This window comes from Misgurnus anguillicaudatus, chromosome 9, assembly GCF_027580225.2.
Source record: "Misgurnus anguillicaudatus chromosome 9, ASM2758022v2, whole genome shotgun sequence".
In the NCBI taxonomy this organism is placed as follows: domain Eukaryota; kingdom Metazoa; phylum Chordata; class Actinopteri; order Cypriniformes; family Cobitidae; genus Misgurnus; species Misgurnus anguillicaudatus.
In genome coordinates, this window is record NC_073345.2 from 8,169,250 (window position 1) to 8,184,156 (window position 14,907).

Sequence of the window (14,907 nt, forward strand, 5' to 3'; positions counted from 1 at the left end):
TAATATTTTTATGAAGTCTTGTTTGGTTACTTGCAAAGATTTGATTCTTTGGGGGTTGAACTGTCAGGTGTATTCATTTTCTCATTCATCATTGTAAAAATATTGTGGGTGGGTGTAATTGCCCATTACCCCCTGCCCACCCCAAGGGAAATACACCCCTGGGTACTACTGTAGCCTACCCTCTACTACAAAATAGACTTAGAAGATATTTTAAGGGGTGTATGGATGGTAAAATTATTGCATACTTAGATGTTACATGTTGGCTTTGCAACATTAGTTGATAATCATTTCTTGGCATTTTCTTTTTAGAAAAGATAAACCATAATAAGATGTCGAAAAATATTAATCAATATTAATAATAATCATAACATTGTATTTTGTTACACTTAGTATATATTATTAATTATATATAATATATTTTATTCATATATTTATTATTATTACATACAAAAATAAATATATTGTTACTGTGGCATATTTCTTGCTGTAACTATGGTTTGAATTTTACTTTTCTAGTTGATAAGTCAATCATGTACATAGTAAAACAACTATAATTATATAATAATAATAATTGTTTTTGTTATTAAGCTTAAAGTCACGCTGTCGCATATGGGGACTTTTATTATATTTTACTATCAAAATCACTTCCGCCTTTCGAGGTTGAACTTTCAACCCGGCAGCGATTTTTCTTTCCTTTCCTGTTTCGGCCTCGATTAGAGACACACATAGGTAAGACATCACAGTTTACAATCCTTTGAAATCCTACATTTACAAAATGAGTTATCCGTAAAATCTTCATACGATGTTGTTTAGAAACATTTTGTTTATCGGAATAACACGATATTATCCCAATAAAGTGTTTTATGTATCTTATATTAACCCGATGAACAGTGCAGATCCAGCGGATTCAAAACCCGTAATGTTCCCGTCAGAGAAACGGCGTGTATTAAACTATACGAGCCGCAGCGTGTCGTCATGATATACAGATATTAAATAACGAGTCACTTGGTATTAAAAAATATGATTTTAAGGTCAGTTGCTCGTCTGTATAAGGTAACGTTACGCTAACGTGTGTTGTTAGTTTGCAAGCACGCATGATATGTTGATGAAGGTTAGCTTGGTTTAACGTTAATGCTTTTATATACAAACATGCTTATCTTCCAAGTTTAACATTGATGTCTGTAACTGAGGTTGATTTGAAAAACACTATATGCATGACTAAACGGTCTGTTTAGATCAGCAAACTAGTGATGTGAAATCTTCAGTGCTAGTTAACGTGAGGATTTTCACCATGAATTTGTGTTTGTCTTTCAGCAATGGCACCTCGCAAGGGTAAGGAAAAGAAGGAAGAGCAGGTCATCAGTCTGGGACCTCAGGTTGCTGAAGGCGAGAATGTCTTTGGGGTCTGTCACATCTTTGCATCCTTCAACGACACCTTTGTGCATGTCACCGATCTCTCCGGCAAGTAAGTAACGTTAACTTAAACCAGGACCAGGCTGAAGTTGAATATTATTTAGTTAGATGTGATTTAGACTGGCACGTGAATGAATACTGCAGTACACTTTAGTATTTACTACGTTGAATTTCGCTAAAATTCCTAGATACTATAGTGTTTTAAACTAGTAAATACTGTTCTACAGTTTATTCACTCCCTATAGTTAGCACATAATACTTCAGTATTCATTACTAAAGTGTAGTAATAATTAGTATTTACTGTTATAGTATTTTAAATACTAAAGTATCTTGCAGTAGTGTTTTCCTGTGAATGGTGTTTTATACATTAACAAAGTGTAATTACTATAATATACTAAAGTAAACTACAATTTGCTGTAGTAAATACTAAAGTATACTATGGTTTAGTTTTTTTTTTGTAGGTTTTGGTCTTTTTTTAAACTTGATATAATGTAGAATTTGTTTTGGTGGAAACGACAGCATGCGTTTTTTTTTAACAAAATAAATAATTTACACTGAAGTCTAAACACAATTTTAATTTACTAGAAATGCACCGATATATTGACCAATAATCAGTGTTTGTCGTTTAAAGCAATTTTTCATGCTATTGGCTAATAGTCATTCCCCCGATATCCTAAAAGAGAACAGGAAAATGCAATGAATTTGAGCTCCGTGTATAGAAAATGTAAAATCACTAGTTTAATGTTCAGTATAAATGGTCATCATATGATTAAAAACCATTCAAAAGTTGTATCTTCACATTTTTTATGTTTATGTGTCGTTAGAAAAATGTAATATTGGTGCATCACTATAATTTACTATAGTAAACTTATAGTATTAGTATTAGGATATTACTAAATAAACCTATAGTGACACATTTTTTCTGTGGTAAGTGAAGTTTCCAAAAATGAATACAAACACGCCATGCTCTGTGCAACTTGTCCAATATATTCAAATTCATCCAATAGCTTTGTTTGACAAAATGATGAAATTTAATTTATTATTCATGTTAAAGCTGTAGTGCTCCAATCATATGTCAGTTGATCGTTGATCATTTTCATTTGTTATGCATGTGAGAAATTGTACCAGAGCTCTCTTAAAGTGAACATTTCATGAAAATCTGACTTTTTCCTTGTTTAAGTGCTATAATTGGGTCCCCAATGCTTCTATTAACCTAGAGAATGTGAAAAAGATCAACCTAGTAACTTAGTTTTAGTCATTGAAATTTGGCTCCCCTTGTGATGTCAGAAGGGGATAATATTAATCTGCACTATCCAGCCACAGCACTGCCGTTTAGTGCAGAGACGAGCTTATTCGCATTTAAAAAAACACACACAAAACAGCACATTTTTGCTCAAACCTACAAAGTGGCAATTTTAACATGCTATAATAAATCATGGTATGTTGAGCTAGAACTTCACATACATACTCTGGGGACAAAGATTTTTGACATCTTAAATGTCCCCTTTAAGAGGTTATGGTAAACTGAAAAATTCTTAATGAATGAAAAGAATTTTAATCTAATTTTTATACAAAATTATTGAGTTAGGGCTCAGTCACACCAAAAGCGTTTATGGCAGTTGCCGGCGCCTTTTTTGAATGATATTCTATGGGCAGGGCGCGTTTGCGCGCTGTTTATGCGCGCCGAGCGCCTTGTGGTTTTCTGCCGCCTGCCGCGCCCGCGTTTTTGAAGGAGCGCTGAGAGCGGAGGAGCGCATGACGTCATTCGCGTCTTCCATTGTCCAATCGAATGAGGGGAGAGGCGGGCCTTACGTTGTGGCGAGGGAAGTTTACAGTTGCTTTGAAGAACCGGACTCCACTCGCTCACTCTCTCCTGCGTGTTTGTGCTCCTCTTATCCTCAAACAAGGTCAGAGCAAGCGCCCTCTTTTTAAAGTTTCTGCTAATATGACAGTTAACAGCAAAAGAGCGCTCACGCTTCAATATTTGATTGACAAGACAGCTGACTCAGTGGTTGCTTAGCAATATGAAAAGCCGCGCTGCACTGCTCTTTTTTAAAAAAGGCAGTGCGTCGCGCCTTGCGTTTGCAAGCGTTTAAAGCGCTTTTGGTGTGACTGAGCCCTTAGGAAGGTGTGGAGTAGTTTTCACAAGTATACTCAATTCATAAAATTGGCCAGGAAATTTTTCAGATTCACTTAGTTACGCAAACACATTTAACTTCCTTTATAATTGTTCTGCTTTGTTATATTTGAGCTAAACCTTTTCTGAATTCTCAATCTGCAAAGAAACAATCTGCCGTGTGACTGGTGGGATGAAGGTGAAGGCCGACAGAGATGAGTCCTCCCCCTACGCTGCTATGTTGGCAGCACAGGATGTTGCTCAGAGGTGCAAGGAGCTGGGAATCACTGCCCTGCACATCAAGCTGAGGGCCACTGGTGGCAACAGGTATGATTTCTAATAAAGTACCTGACATAAAGCTTAAACTATTTTTATATTAAATTCAGTCTTAGTAATGCAGCAGGAAGTGATTTGCATGGTACTCAGTACTTTTGTTTATGTTTCACTGTTTTCTCCCTTAAGAACCAAGACACCAGGACCAGGGGCGCAGTCTGCTCTTAGGGCTCTGGCACGTTCTGGCATGAAGATTGGCCGCATTGGTGAGTTTGAATTCAGAACTGTTAATTCTGCTTTAAGGTCCCTGTGAACTGGAATCCGTGTTGAGATTTCTGAGTGAAGTTGAATATCACCTGACGAAAATAGTGGTCTTTGCCACTGTGTTTTGATTGGATTAAGAAGTTTCATTCAGAAATTTAACTTGGGGCAGACTGACAGTTTGAGGGGGCGGAGTTAACAGATGCTCCAAGATGGCCCAAGTTTAGCTGATGTCATTAGAGAAAGATGCCACAAGATGGCAGAAGTACATTTTCAGACGTTGAAGTTTGAGGGCACATAAATAAATAAAAAATACTTGAACAGAAAAATTGCTTATAATAAACACTACAGTATTACATAAAAAATAAAATTGTCAGTTTTGATTTCATTGGGACTTTGAGTCTGTTCATTGTGTTGTGTAATAGTATTCATGAGGAAGTCTTAAACACATTTTTCTCCACAGAGGACGTAACCCCCATTCCATCAGACAGCACCCGCCGAAAGGGAGGTCGTCGCGGACGTCGTCTGTAAACTATGTTGGATTTTTCGGAATAAAAAGTCAAATAAATGCTGTGTCCTGGGTCTTTTGTATTAGCAAGTGGTGTGCTTTAAGCTATTGATACATGTCTAACTGGTTTCTTTATTGGCACTGAACTTCAGGGGAATACCAAGACATCTCTATATGAATTTTACCAGAGCAGTTCCTTGGTGCATAAATATTTCATGGTGCTTTGGTTATTAAAAAATTATTGAGTGACAGGTCAGAATAGCATGAGCCAAAACCTTAAAATGTGATGTATGGTAGCAATGCTAAAGTGAAAATAAAAGACTGGAGAGCGTGGGGAAGTGTGTTGATTCATGCTCACAGAAGAGGCCGAAAGAATGAGCTTTTCATAAGCAAATTACACCATTATATTGACTAAGACCATGTCAAAGATTAAAACAATGTGAAATCAAAGATATCAAGGTTATATTTTAACAATCTTCCTTACATTATATTGCAATTAAAGTCATTTAGGTGGGTTTGTGCAGACTGGGTCACATAGTCCTGGTTTCACAGACAAGGATTAGCTAAAGCATGTTTAAGCATCTCTTATAAACATACCTTAGAAAAAAATGTTACTGGTGTGTATCATAAGACAAATCAAATCAATGGCAATAGTATATTTTAAAGGGATAGTTCACCCAAAAATGAAAATTATTGTCTCTTCAATCTCATGTTGTTGCAAACCTGTATAATTTTCTTTGTTCTGATGAACACAACTGAAGATATTTCTTTTAGAAATTATTTTCCATTCACTTCCATAGTAAGAATAAAGAATACCATGGAAGTGAATGGGGATCACGATCGGTTTGATTACAAACATTCCTTGTAATATCTTCCTTCGGGTTCATCAAAATAAAGTAATTTATACAGGTTTGTAACAACATGAGAGTGAATAAATTGACAGAATTTTTATTTTATTTTTTAAGTCTGAACTTTGGGAAGCCCGAGGAAAACGATGCATGTAAATAAAACCTGTATATCAATTGTTTTCAGTGGATTTTTAAGTGTCATTAAAATCGTATTAATGAATTAAAATAAAAAATATGGTGGTGTTACAGAGTTTGTTTGAATGTAAACAGAAAGAGATAGTCGTCGTTGTGTTTGTTTGAGACTATTGTGAGAATTACGGAGCAGCACATTCAAGTTCACGTCTGTCTGGCGACTGATGATGCGTTTTGACTTCAGCCAATGAAATAATGAGTAGAGTCTGAGACATTCATCACAAGTATTGCTGCAAAGACTCGCTCCTTACATTCTCATAATACTGCGCTGGGATAAAAACAGTTTTTGGTTTGGCAATATTTAACGTCTTTAAGTTGATCAGAAATGTCTGTCTCAAGCGAGGCTCCACTTATGAACTCCCCAAGTGAGGAATCAATCACTATGCCAGCTCAAAGAGGGTGAGGAAACTTTTTTTAAATCTATTTTTATTTATATTCTGATGTAGATAATGTTTTTACGTTATGTGTTTTTTTAAATGAATAATAAAACTATAATTAGGGATGAAATGTTTTATATCACACGTTTAAAATAAAACCTGCGTAATTTGTTACATATAAAATCTAGAGGATGCGTCATTGCTATCTTAACACTGCGTTGTTTTGACATTACCACTATTATTTTTATGTATATATCATACTTTTTTCTACAATGTAATTTCTGTAAATGTGCTTAGTAATAGTGAAATACATTTGTATTAAAATTATAACCTCATTAGTTTGTCATTTATGCTTAAATATAAATATATTGCGCATCCTACTTTAAAGTTTAGATAAAAAATCTTCAATGCACACAAACTGTATTGTCAGTCCAATATAGAGCAATGACTTTCTTAACATATAAGTAGGATCTTTCTGAAACTTATGTTTGTGTCTCAGAGGATCTAATAAGCAGGCCCTGAAGGTGGCAGGGTTGACTCTGCTGGCAGGTATACTGATCGCCGGTCAGGCCTTCACTGCATACATGGCGTACAGTCAGAAGGCCCAGCTGAGCACCCTGGAGAGACGCACTGACCGCCTGCAAGAGATCAGCCGCAGGACTATGAGTCAGTCATGGATTTTAATCAATCACCTTTATCTTATAGGACTTCTTTTATAATACTAAAAACATTTTTGAGTTGCTTTAACCCGTGGTTAAATAAAATATGGACAAAAGGTTTAAATTAACCTATGTCCATATGCCCAACATGTCATGAGTTAAAACAATCCAGAATAGTTTATTTTAAACCCTACAGTTGGATTTGTCCGATTCAGTAGCTGAGTTTGACCAAATCTTCTTTTGTTTTTTCCTGTTATGTGTTTAGCCATGCGTGCCCCCGTGAAAATGCATCTGCCCATGAGCTCTCTTCCTCTGGCTTATGATGTCTCCAAAGATGAGAAGGTAAGGTTATTTTAGTTTTTATTTTTATTTAGTTTTGTAATTTGTTTTTTTTTTATTCAGTTTTTAGTTATTTTTAGTGGTGCATAAATAGTTTCAATTTCAATTCTTTCTATTTATCAAAAATCATTACTTTTATTTTTTATTCAGTTTTAGTGTAGTATAGTCTGTAGCGTAATATCATGGTAGTGGTGGTCAAAAGTATACATACAGCTTGCCAAATCTGTAAATGTTAAAAATAAGAGGAGAATAAGAGGATTTTAAAAAATGCTTTGTTTTTTATTTAGTCCTGCCTTGAACAAGTTAGCTCTGTGCTCTTCGACAAATACAAAATTATTACCATAAAAAAGTGCATCATATAAGTTAGAATGTTGTTATTAGTGAGTTTTGGTTCTTAAAGGAGCATTTCACCTGTAGAAACATTCATCTTAATTGAAAGTGTTTCATATTTGTAGTTGAAATGTAACATACATTTAGAATTTGGTAACTATTTGACCGAGAAAAGGGGTGTTTGTAGTCTCACCCCCTCTACAAAGATATTGGACTTCCTTCTTTCAATGATGCAAAATGATGATTTTTACATCATTAAAAGAAGGAAGTGAAACACTGTATTGCTCCTGTCTCGGCGGCAACTGAGAAAATGATGCACGACCATTCAAAAACATGACTGGGGTTCTAACTATACAAAGCTTAATGCAAATAGATGAAGTGTCCCTTTAAGAGAAATGTTTAACTGTGGGGAAAAATGCCGTGCTTGGCACTTTTCTTTTAGCCATCCAATCACAGTGAAGGACATCCTACTTGTACAAACTTACAGTATACGACTGAAAATCAATGCAAAGTTTAATGTTCTGTCTACGAGTGTCCATTTCTGTACCGGACGACATCCCTGGACTTACATAATATAATTATTTGTTGACTAAACAAATTGTATTAGATTAGTTCAGTGGGCATTTTGTATTACAGAAACCAAAAAGCCCCAGCTAAGGGGCCAATCACACCAAACGCGTTTTAACCGGTTGCACTGCCTTTTTGGTCACTTTTTTGCCTCATTAAAATGGAAGGCCCGCCTCTCCCCTTATTTGATTGGACAACAGAAAGTAAAAAACGCCAGGGGTTCGGCGCACATAAACAGCACGCATAACGCTCACTGCCTATAGACGGTTTCAGCAGTAACAACATAAACAAGCGGCTTTCGTGGTCATCACGTAACTTCCTGTAAACTCTGCGAAGAATAAATAACAACAAAGTCCTTTTAAAGTAGTTTATTTATATAACAAGCAAAATAAACAACACGTAGATTACATAGGAACCCAAACTCGATGGGGTGCAGACACGTCTGGAAAAAATTAGCGTGTCGAAATGTCACTTCCATTATGAGCGCGCCTAACACGCACCTACATTTGAAATAACGAACTTGAGCGCACAAAAGACGCAATATGTGAATTACCCCATAAACACGTTTGGTGTGATCGACCCCTAACTCTGCCAAGCAAGTGCCAGCAGTCACGTTTAAATGCTTCGGTGTACAGTACACTGAAATTTTTAAGCCTTTTTCAGTTATTTGAATGGTTTGCCAGCAAAAGACAGGTTGTCTTAATAAGCTAACCGTTAGACATGAGATTATGTTTTTTAAACCGAAACATCCAGCAACATCTTATTTATGATCAGGTAACACAAGTCACTTCGTGTTCAACTGCTGATCCAACACCATTTAAAATATAAAAACAAAAGTTTTGTTTTCCTAAATTTTATTTCGTTTTAGTTCGTTTTGAATAATAGTTGCAGTTTATTTTTATTTTATTTTATTTTTATTTTTTTGAAACTTTCGTTTTTTTATTTCAGTTAACAAAATGTTTGTTCACTAATATTTTAAGTTTTCGTGATAGTTTATGATAATAACCCTGAGTAAAACTCAGTATTTGTTTTTTATGTATTGCAATATGAGCAGTTGTCCACGTGGTGACATCATTGAGTCATAAAAGACCAAATCATGACGGAGGTTTTACAGTAGTTTCCACCAGTCCCATAGTTATAGAAAAAACAAGACATATAAAAAAATTAATTGCATTTATTGAAAAAAAAATCAAAAATTGCATCGGATCTACTATTGATACTAAGGTCTAAGTTAGGCTATATCAGAGCCAGCACAATTTATAGTTTTTATTTTGAATGCACAATTGCATCTTTATAGCAAATATGTCACCTCAGAGCAGTCTCATGCAGACACATTTTTTATAGTAAATTCTCTTACATTTTTATTTTCTATTTTTCAGGATTCTTCTTCCTCATCTACTCAACCAGGTATCAAGATCTTTTTATTGTCAGAACATCTCATTTAATTCCCTCAGAGGTCCCGTCCTCATTTGAACACGCACACACAAACATATGTATTTTCTGCTCTTTAGTCACATTTGTGTCCATCACACAGAGTCCCGTGTTCAAACACAGTGCCAGAAGGATGCTGCAGGAGAGGGGAAGAATTCCCTTCCCTCATTCCGCCCCAAATGTGATGAAAACGGAGAGTATCTGTCTCAGCAGTGCTGGGATGGGACTGACGTATGCTGGTGTGTGGACAAGAATGGTGTTGAGTTGGATAAATCTCTGACCAGGGGCCCTGCTAACTGTGATACCCCCAAACTCATTGAGCCAGGTAAAAATAAAGTATACATGAATGTACAAACATTTTATTTAAATACCAACAAGTACATTTGTAGTACATTGTTGTTTTTGTGCTAAATAAAAGTGTAAACGTTATACAGTATAAATATGCAACTTAAAAGTATATTTCTATCTCAGTAAGGCCTCAGTGTACCTAAAAAAGTATACAAAATATCACAAATACTTACAGTAAATAGATTTTTATTTTATCGAAATTGAGTGCCGCAAGGATGACATGTTTTTGTAGGCCAACCCGAAAGTTAGTGGGACATTGGTTCCCTCGCAAAAATTGATTATTTAGTTTAGGATTGTTGGAAAAAATGAGCTCTGTGTTTAACAAAGGCTTATGACACACGTTTTGTTCAACTTTTATGAATTTTAAAGTCGGCTTTTTATATTTCTAGTGATCAAATTTCCTTCAAAACTTATTAAATTTGTATTCATCTGTAAAGATTAACTTGTTGGACAAAACATGTAAGTGTCATAATCTTTTGTTAAACACAGAGCTTATTTTTTGTGAAAATCCAAATGTCTATTTGAAAAATTAATGGGCTTTTAAGCGAGGGAACCAGTGTCCCACTAACCTCCAGGTTAGGCTACAAAAATACCCCATCTACATAATTTCCCACTCCAGTGACAACAGTATTAATTTGTCTAAATGTTTGTCATTGTATTAGTCCTCACGCTCAGTGATGTTTATGATATTTAACTTTATTATGTGTTTTTTCATGTGTTTTTATTTCTTATTTTAGTAGCTGAGTTTAAGCCAATGGAGCCTCTGGTGGGAGGAGATAAGGAGTGAAGAACAGCAGTGAAGACTTAAAAGCTCTGAAACTTTTATAAATATATTGGTGGCTTTATTATAGATTCTTTCAAAGTTACCTTTCCATTTCTAGTTTGGCTTAAGGTTAAGATTTGAGAGCTTGCTAAAGTTGATCACAATAGTAGTTAGAGTGTCTTAAATAAAGTTTAATATGCTTCATACATCATGCTGATAATAATAAGTATATGTTAAATCAAAATTAACAGTGTTGGGCTTTTACATTTTCCTTCAAAGGGACATATCATGAAAATCTGACTTTTTTCCATGTTTAAGTGCTTCAGTTGGGTCCCCAGTGCTATCAACCTAGAAAATGTGAAAAAGATCAACCCAGTAACTTAGTTTTGGTAAACCATTCTCTGCAAGCATGTGAAACAACAGGTTATTGAAATCTGGCTCACCTTGTGATGTCAAAATGGGTTAAATACCGCCCCTTAATCTGCACTATCCAAGCATGGCACTGCCATTTAGTGCAGAGATTTGCATTAAAAAGGACAAACCTAAAACAGCTAATTTTGCTCACAACTACAAAGTGGCAATTTTAACATGCTGTAATAAATTATCTGTGGGGTATTTTAAGCTAAAACTTCACATACGTACTATGGGGACACCAAAGATTTATTTGATATCTTAAAAAAGTCTTTTTGTGAAATGTCCCCTTTAAATGTGGCAGAATCTTATATATTGTACTGACTTTACCTTTTTTACTTTAACTTACTTTGAACTTTTATATTTTTAATTTACATTTTACATTATTTACATTTGAACATTAATAATAAAATGGATTAAAATAATAATATATTGAAGAATAGCTACATTTAAACTAAGATTGGAAACTAACAAAGATAGACAATTAAATTAATTTTCAACAATTCGTTTGTGTTTATTTTTGGATGTGTCAGCTTCTACATCTATTAAGTTGTATGACAACTGCTTACCTTAATATGAATTCACTTTGTGTTGTTTTGCAAAGCGTGTTTTACAGCACTTTAGTCTAATGCAGTGTTTCTCAACCAGGGGGCCAGGGCCCACAGGGGGCCTTAACAATTTCCAAAGGGGCCTAAAGATGACTCAAAATAAGACCAAATAGCATTAAAATAAGGCAAAACACCATTAACACATTTCTTATTGTTTGGTTATTTGTATTATTTTTTATATAAATTGTGAGTGGCTGTTGCCAATATAGGGGCCTTGAAGTAAAAAATGTTGTGGACCACTGGTCTAATGGCCCTTAATAGTAAAATAAACTACATTTACCAATCAATTTTGAATCAGAATTTACATTTTTATTTAGTAAAATGACTTCATCAAGTTCAGCATGCAAGTAGCAAAATGTCCTAAAACTATTATCAAATATTTGACAATAATGCATGGCAATAAAACAAAAAATCCATTCTTAACTATGGTATATAATGGAAAAGTCTGTTTTCATCTTTATTTATAAAACATATATAATTGAGATTTTATTCCAAACCATATCACCAAATAAAAACTTGATATGAAAAGCAATTGCATGGCACTCATTGAACATCCTCTAATTAAAAATTTCACTTCCTAAGAAGCTTTCATAAATGTTTACTGAAAGCAGAAGTGGTAAAGCTAAAGTGCAAAATTTAGTCAAATGTTTCTACAACTTTATTAGAGGCTTCAAGTTCAGCAACCTCTTACATTTGACATGTAACAAAACTTCACAAAGCTAGATATTACTTACAAAGTGTGTTAAACTTAATTGTTTCCATGAGATGACCTTAAAGGGTTCTTGGGGGGGAAATGCATGCAACAGAACATAAATGCATAAACAACAGAAACTTGATATGATATCTAACTTATGATCAAAGTAATGGCCTCATGTATCATCTTCTAAGCTTTGGCTGTATATTCTTGAAAGAAGCTGTCAATTCTTCTGTATACTGTAGCTAGGCATCAGTTTAATACGTCCAGTTAATTCGGTGTGGTCTGATGAGTGGCATCAATATGAAACCACTGGAAGGCAATCAAACAACATTTGCAAATAACATCTCCAATAGTTTAAGAGGTAAAAAAGTTCTTGTAACAGGCATCATTTCTCCAAGATTGATATATTTGGTATGTCTATCGGCCCTTCTTAAAAGAGCTGAAGTAGGTTTTCACGGTCTGCTCAATGTTTGGCACTTGATAGTTCTGAGCGGCGTAGACGCCCGTGCACGTCCCTACAAGAACTCCCAAAACCGCTGAGGACCGCAGCTTTGCCACCACATACCCGGCCAAAAAGCCTTTGAGGAAGGGAGAACTGAGAAAACTTCCACCCTAAATGAGGAAGAGAGACAAATTGTGGGTAAGAAAACACACCGGCTTATTGATTTCACATTAACATACTGCTGATCTGACAAAAATCCAACATGTGGAAGCCCAACCTGAACTTCACCCTCCACTCTGCGCTGAATGTTTTCAAGCTGATCTTTAAGCAGGGACAGATCTTTAAGCTGCTTGAACGGATCCTGTTTAAGGAACACTAGTGATGGCCAAACGAGGCTTCCTGAACCAATGAGGCTTTCCAGCCCATTGGTTCGCCAAAAGGTTCATTTACCCGAAGCCTCATGAAACACTGTGCTCTCCAGTGACACCTGCTGTGCAAAGCAATGTATCGCACACGCACACAAATCTATTCATTTTGAGCAACCAAATTGTCATGGTGTGGGCTTTTGAATAAAGTATATTAACGAAAGTATTTTACTCTGCTTGTGTTAACCTATGTACACACAACTCACACATACACAACTTTGTGTTCAACTATACAGTAGTTCTTGAATTAGTGATAACAGTGAATGCACAAAATAAAGAAATGAAGAGTTTCGTTGCAAAACGAGATAAATCCATTTTTTAAAATTTTTGTCAAAACATGTTTATTATTACGTTATCATGTTATTATTTTGTTTTATGGTGCTACTTAGCTGTATTTTTTAAGTTATGAAGGTTTAAATCAAAACAAACCAACTGCAGTTACATTGAAATTAATTGCAATGAACAACCAAAAAACAATATTTCTGACCAATTAAAAAACGGTGGTTATCTCGTTTTGCAACGAAACTCTTCAAATTATCGTGAGTGCAGTGCTTATTGAACTGGGGCTGCAATAGTGCAATGCTTATGGGACTGGAAGTGCAACATGGAAAAGGGTTTACTGGTTTTTATTTAGAAACAAAAGTCTTTTAACAGTATTTGGATTGAGGCGGTTTCTGTTTTTAGAAAACACCCTATCACAGGGCACTGATGATGCTGGACAACATAAGAAGATCAGTGCCAGCTTATATAAATTGGGATATTGGACCTTCTGTTTGTTCCAATATCCCAATGGATCCTCAGTCCTTCTAGGTTATCCCTAATACAGTCTAGTCTTATTATAATAATAATAACAGCAGCAATAATATATAATAATAAATATAGGCTATATAATATAATTACGTATTATTAGAACTAGACATATGCTAATTTACTCTAATGATCTACTGAACTAGGCTATGTATAATTTACTCTAATAATCTACTAAACTAAGTGTAATATAATATATAATACAGGCTATGATATATAATGATAACTATAGTAGAAACTCACTACAACGTCGCCACTACTCGCTACAACCAACACTTTAACATCAATGCAAACGTACTGCAAAACCCACAAGAGGCGCGAGTTTCGAACCGTAAGCGAAACTCAGAATGAAGCAATGACGTATTCAACAGAAAACGAGGCCTCGTTTGTCATCGTCACGTGATTTTCACGGAAACGATACAAGCCTCGAATCGGGGCTTCATCTGGAACGCCCCTTTTTGCTCGACACAAGCTCCGGAGCCTCGCTTCAGATGTCCCATCACTAAGGAACACACACAGAAAACACTTAGAAACATACCACTTTATAGGATATGAATATACGTATGAGTCAACACGGGTGTGTCCCACAAAAATATTGTAATTTGATTCCCTTTGCCATTGCAGCATGGCATTAAAATGGTGCTTTTACCTTTATTTATATTGTAACATTTAAGAATATAATATATATATTGACTTTACAATAACGTTATATGTTATCATAAAAACATTACAGAGAAGCTAAAACTTCTAATCATCGCAACTACTACTGTTTTTTCTCGACGACGTCAAATGTCGTGATAAAAAGTTAATGGTAACCGAAAGCAAATGTAAAATTTACTTAAAAGAACAGAAAATAATTTATGAAACGTCTTTTTGAGGAAGCAGACACCAACCTTGTCCGCCATTCCTGCGATTAAGTTAGATCAGATATTCTGAAATCGATTGTGCAGCCTGACACTCGTGAAATGTGGATCTGGCAAGAGAGGATACAGCTAGCTAGGGACCAAATCTCGCGAGATGTTGAGTTTAGGGGTAGGATTAAGATGAAACATCGCTCTTCCGGCGAGATTTCACGATATTTTGGCAGTAGCT

At 35.2% G+C, this 14,907-nt stretch overlaps 4 protein-coding genes across 8 annotated transcripts in view; 3 read left to right on the forward strand and 1 right to left on the reverse strand.

The window, feature by feature from the left end:
• Positions 1–617: 617 nt before the first annotated feature.
• Positions 618–4,631, forward strand: rps14 (ribosomal protein S14). The gene is made up of 5 exons (XM_073871087.1): positions 618–729; positions 1,315–1,461; positions 3,691–3,856; positions 3,992–4,068; positions 4,527–4,631. Exons 2-5 carry the CDS (start codon positions 1,317–1,319, stop codon positions 4,592–4,594), a joined length of 456 nt encoding a protein of 151 aa, XP_073727188.1. The 5' UTR covers positions 618–729; positions 1,315–1,316; the 3' UTR covers positions 4,595–4,631.
• Positions 4,632–5,816: 1,185 nt separating this feature from the next.
• On the forward strand, positions 5,817–11,341 carry cd74b (CD74 molecule, major histocompatibility complex, class II invariant chain b). 3 transcript variants are annotated; one of them, XM_055180272.2, is made up of 6 exons: positions 5,817–6,010; positions 6,488–6,654; positions 6,913–6,989; positions 9,263–9,285; positions 9,416–9,639; positions 10,400–11,341. In XM_055180272.2, exons 1-6 carry the CDS (start codon positions 5,937–5,939, stop codon positions 10,447–10,449), a joined length of 615 nt encoding a protein of 204 aa, XP_055036247.1. In that variant the 5' UTR covers positions 5,817–5,936; the 3' UTR covers positions 10,450–11,341. The 3 variants fall into 3 exon arrangements, with proteins under 3 accessions (XP_055036247.1, XP_055036246.1, XP_055036245.1); XM_055180271.2 differs by having other exon boundaries at positions 5,819–6,010; positions 9,263–9,290; positions 9,418–9,639; positions 10,403–11,341; XM_055180270.2 differs by having other exon boundaries at positions 5,822–6,010; positions 9,263–9,290; positions 9,418–9,639.
• A 390-nt stretch (positions 11,342–11,731) lies between these two features.
• On the reverse strand, positions 11,732–14,844 carry LOC129423803 (SLC35A4 upstream open reading frame protein). 3 transcript variants are annotated; one of them, XM_055180275.2, is made up of 3 exons: positions 14,709–14,844; positions 12,846–12,944; positions 11,732–12,753 (listed from the first exon to the last, which is right to left on the reverse strand). In XM_055180275.2, the coding sequence occupies exons 1-3, from the start codon at positions 14,718–14,720 to the stop codon at positions 12,559–12,561; spliced, it is 306 nt and encodes a 101-aa protein (XP_055036250.1). In that variant the 5' UTR covers positions 14,721–14,844; the 3' UTR covers positions 11,732–12,558. The 3 variants fall into 3 exon arrangements, 2 of the variants coding, with proteins under 2 accessions (XP_055036250.1, XP_055036252.1); XM_055180277.2 differs by having other exon boundaries at positions 12,861–12,944; positions 14,709–14,824; XR_008637861.2 differs by lacking the exon at positions 14,709–14,844 and adding an exon at positions 14,465–14,622 and having other exon boundaries at positions 12,614–12,753; positions 12,861–12,944.
• apbb3 (amyloid beta (A4) precursor protein-binding, family B, member 3) overlaps positions 12,644–14,907 on the forward strand; it is a 59,836-nt gene continuing 57,572 nt past the window's right edge. The window contains exon 1 of the mRNA XM_055180265.2: positions 12,644–12,781. The gene's annotated coding sequence lies outside the window, so the exon portion shown is untranslated. The remainder of the gene's footprint in view (positions 12,782–14,907) is intronic.

Excerpts from the sequence above, each read along its gene's own strand:
- rps14 (XM_073871087.1), top strand. The coding sequence starts at position 1,317 with ATGGCACCTCGCAAGGGTAAGGAAAAGAAGGAAGAGCAGGTCATCAGT. Across the intron at positions 1,462-3,690 it reads GCATGTCACCGATCTCTCCG|GCAAAGAAACAATCTGCCGT; the intron begins GCAAGTAAGTAA and ends AATTCTCAATCT. Across the intron at positions 3,857-3,991 it reads AGGGCCACTGGTGGCAACAG|AACCAAGACACCAGGACCAG; the intron begins GTATGATTTCTA and ends TTCTCCCTTAAG.
- cd74b (XM_055180270.2), top strand. The coding sequence starts at position 5,937 with ATGTCTGTCTCAAGCGAGGCTCCACTTATGAACTCCCCAAGTGAGGAA. Across the intron at positions 6,011-6,487 it reads ACTATGCCAGCTCAAAGAGG|AGGATCTAATAAGCAGGCCC; the intron begins GTGAGGAAACTT and ends TTTGTGTCTCAG. Across the intron at positions 9,640-10,399 it reads CCCCAAACTCATTGAGCCAG|TAGCTGAGTTTAAGCCAATG; the intron begins GTAAAAATAAAG and ends TTCTTATTTTAG.
- LOC129423803 (XM_055180275.2), bottom strand. Across the intron at positions 12,754-12,845 it reads TTCAGGTTGGGCTTCCACAT|GGTGGAAGTTTTCTCAGTTC; the intron begins GTTGGATTTTTG and ends TTCCTCATTTAG.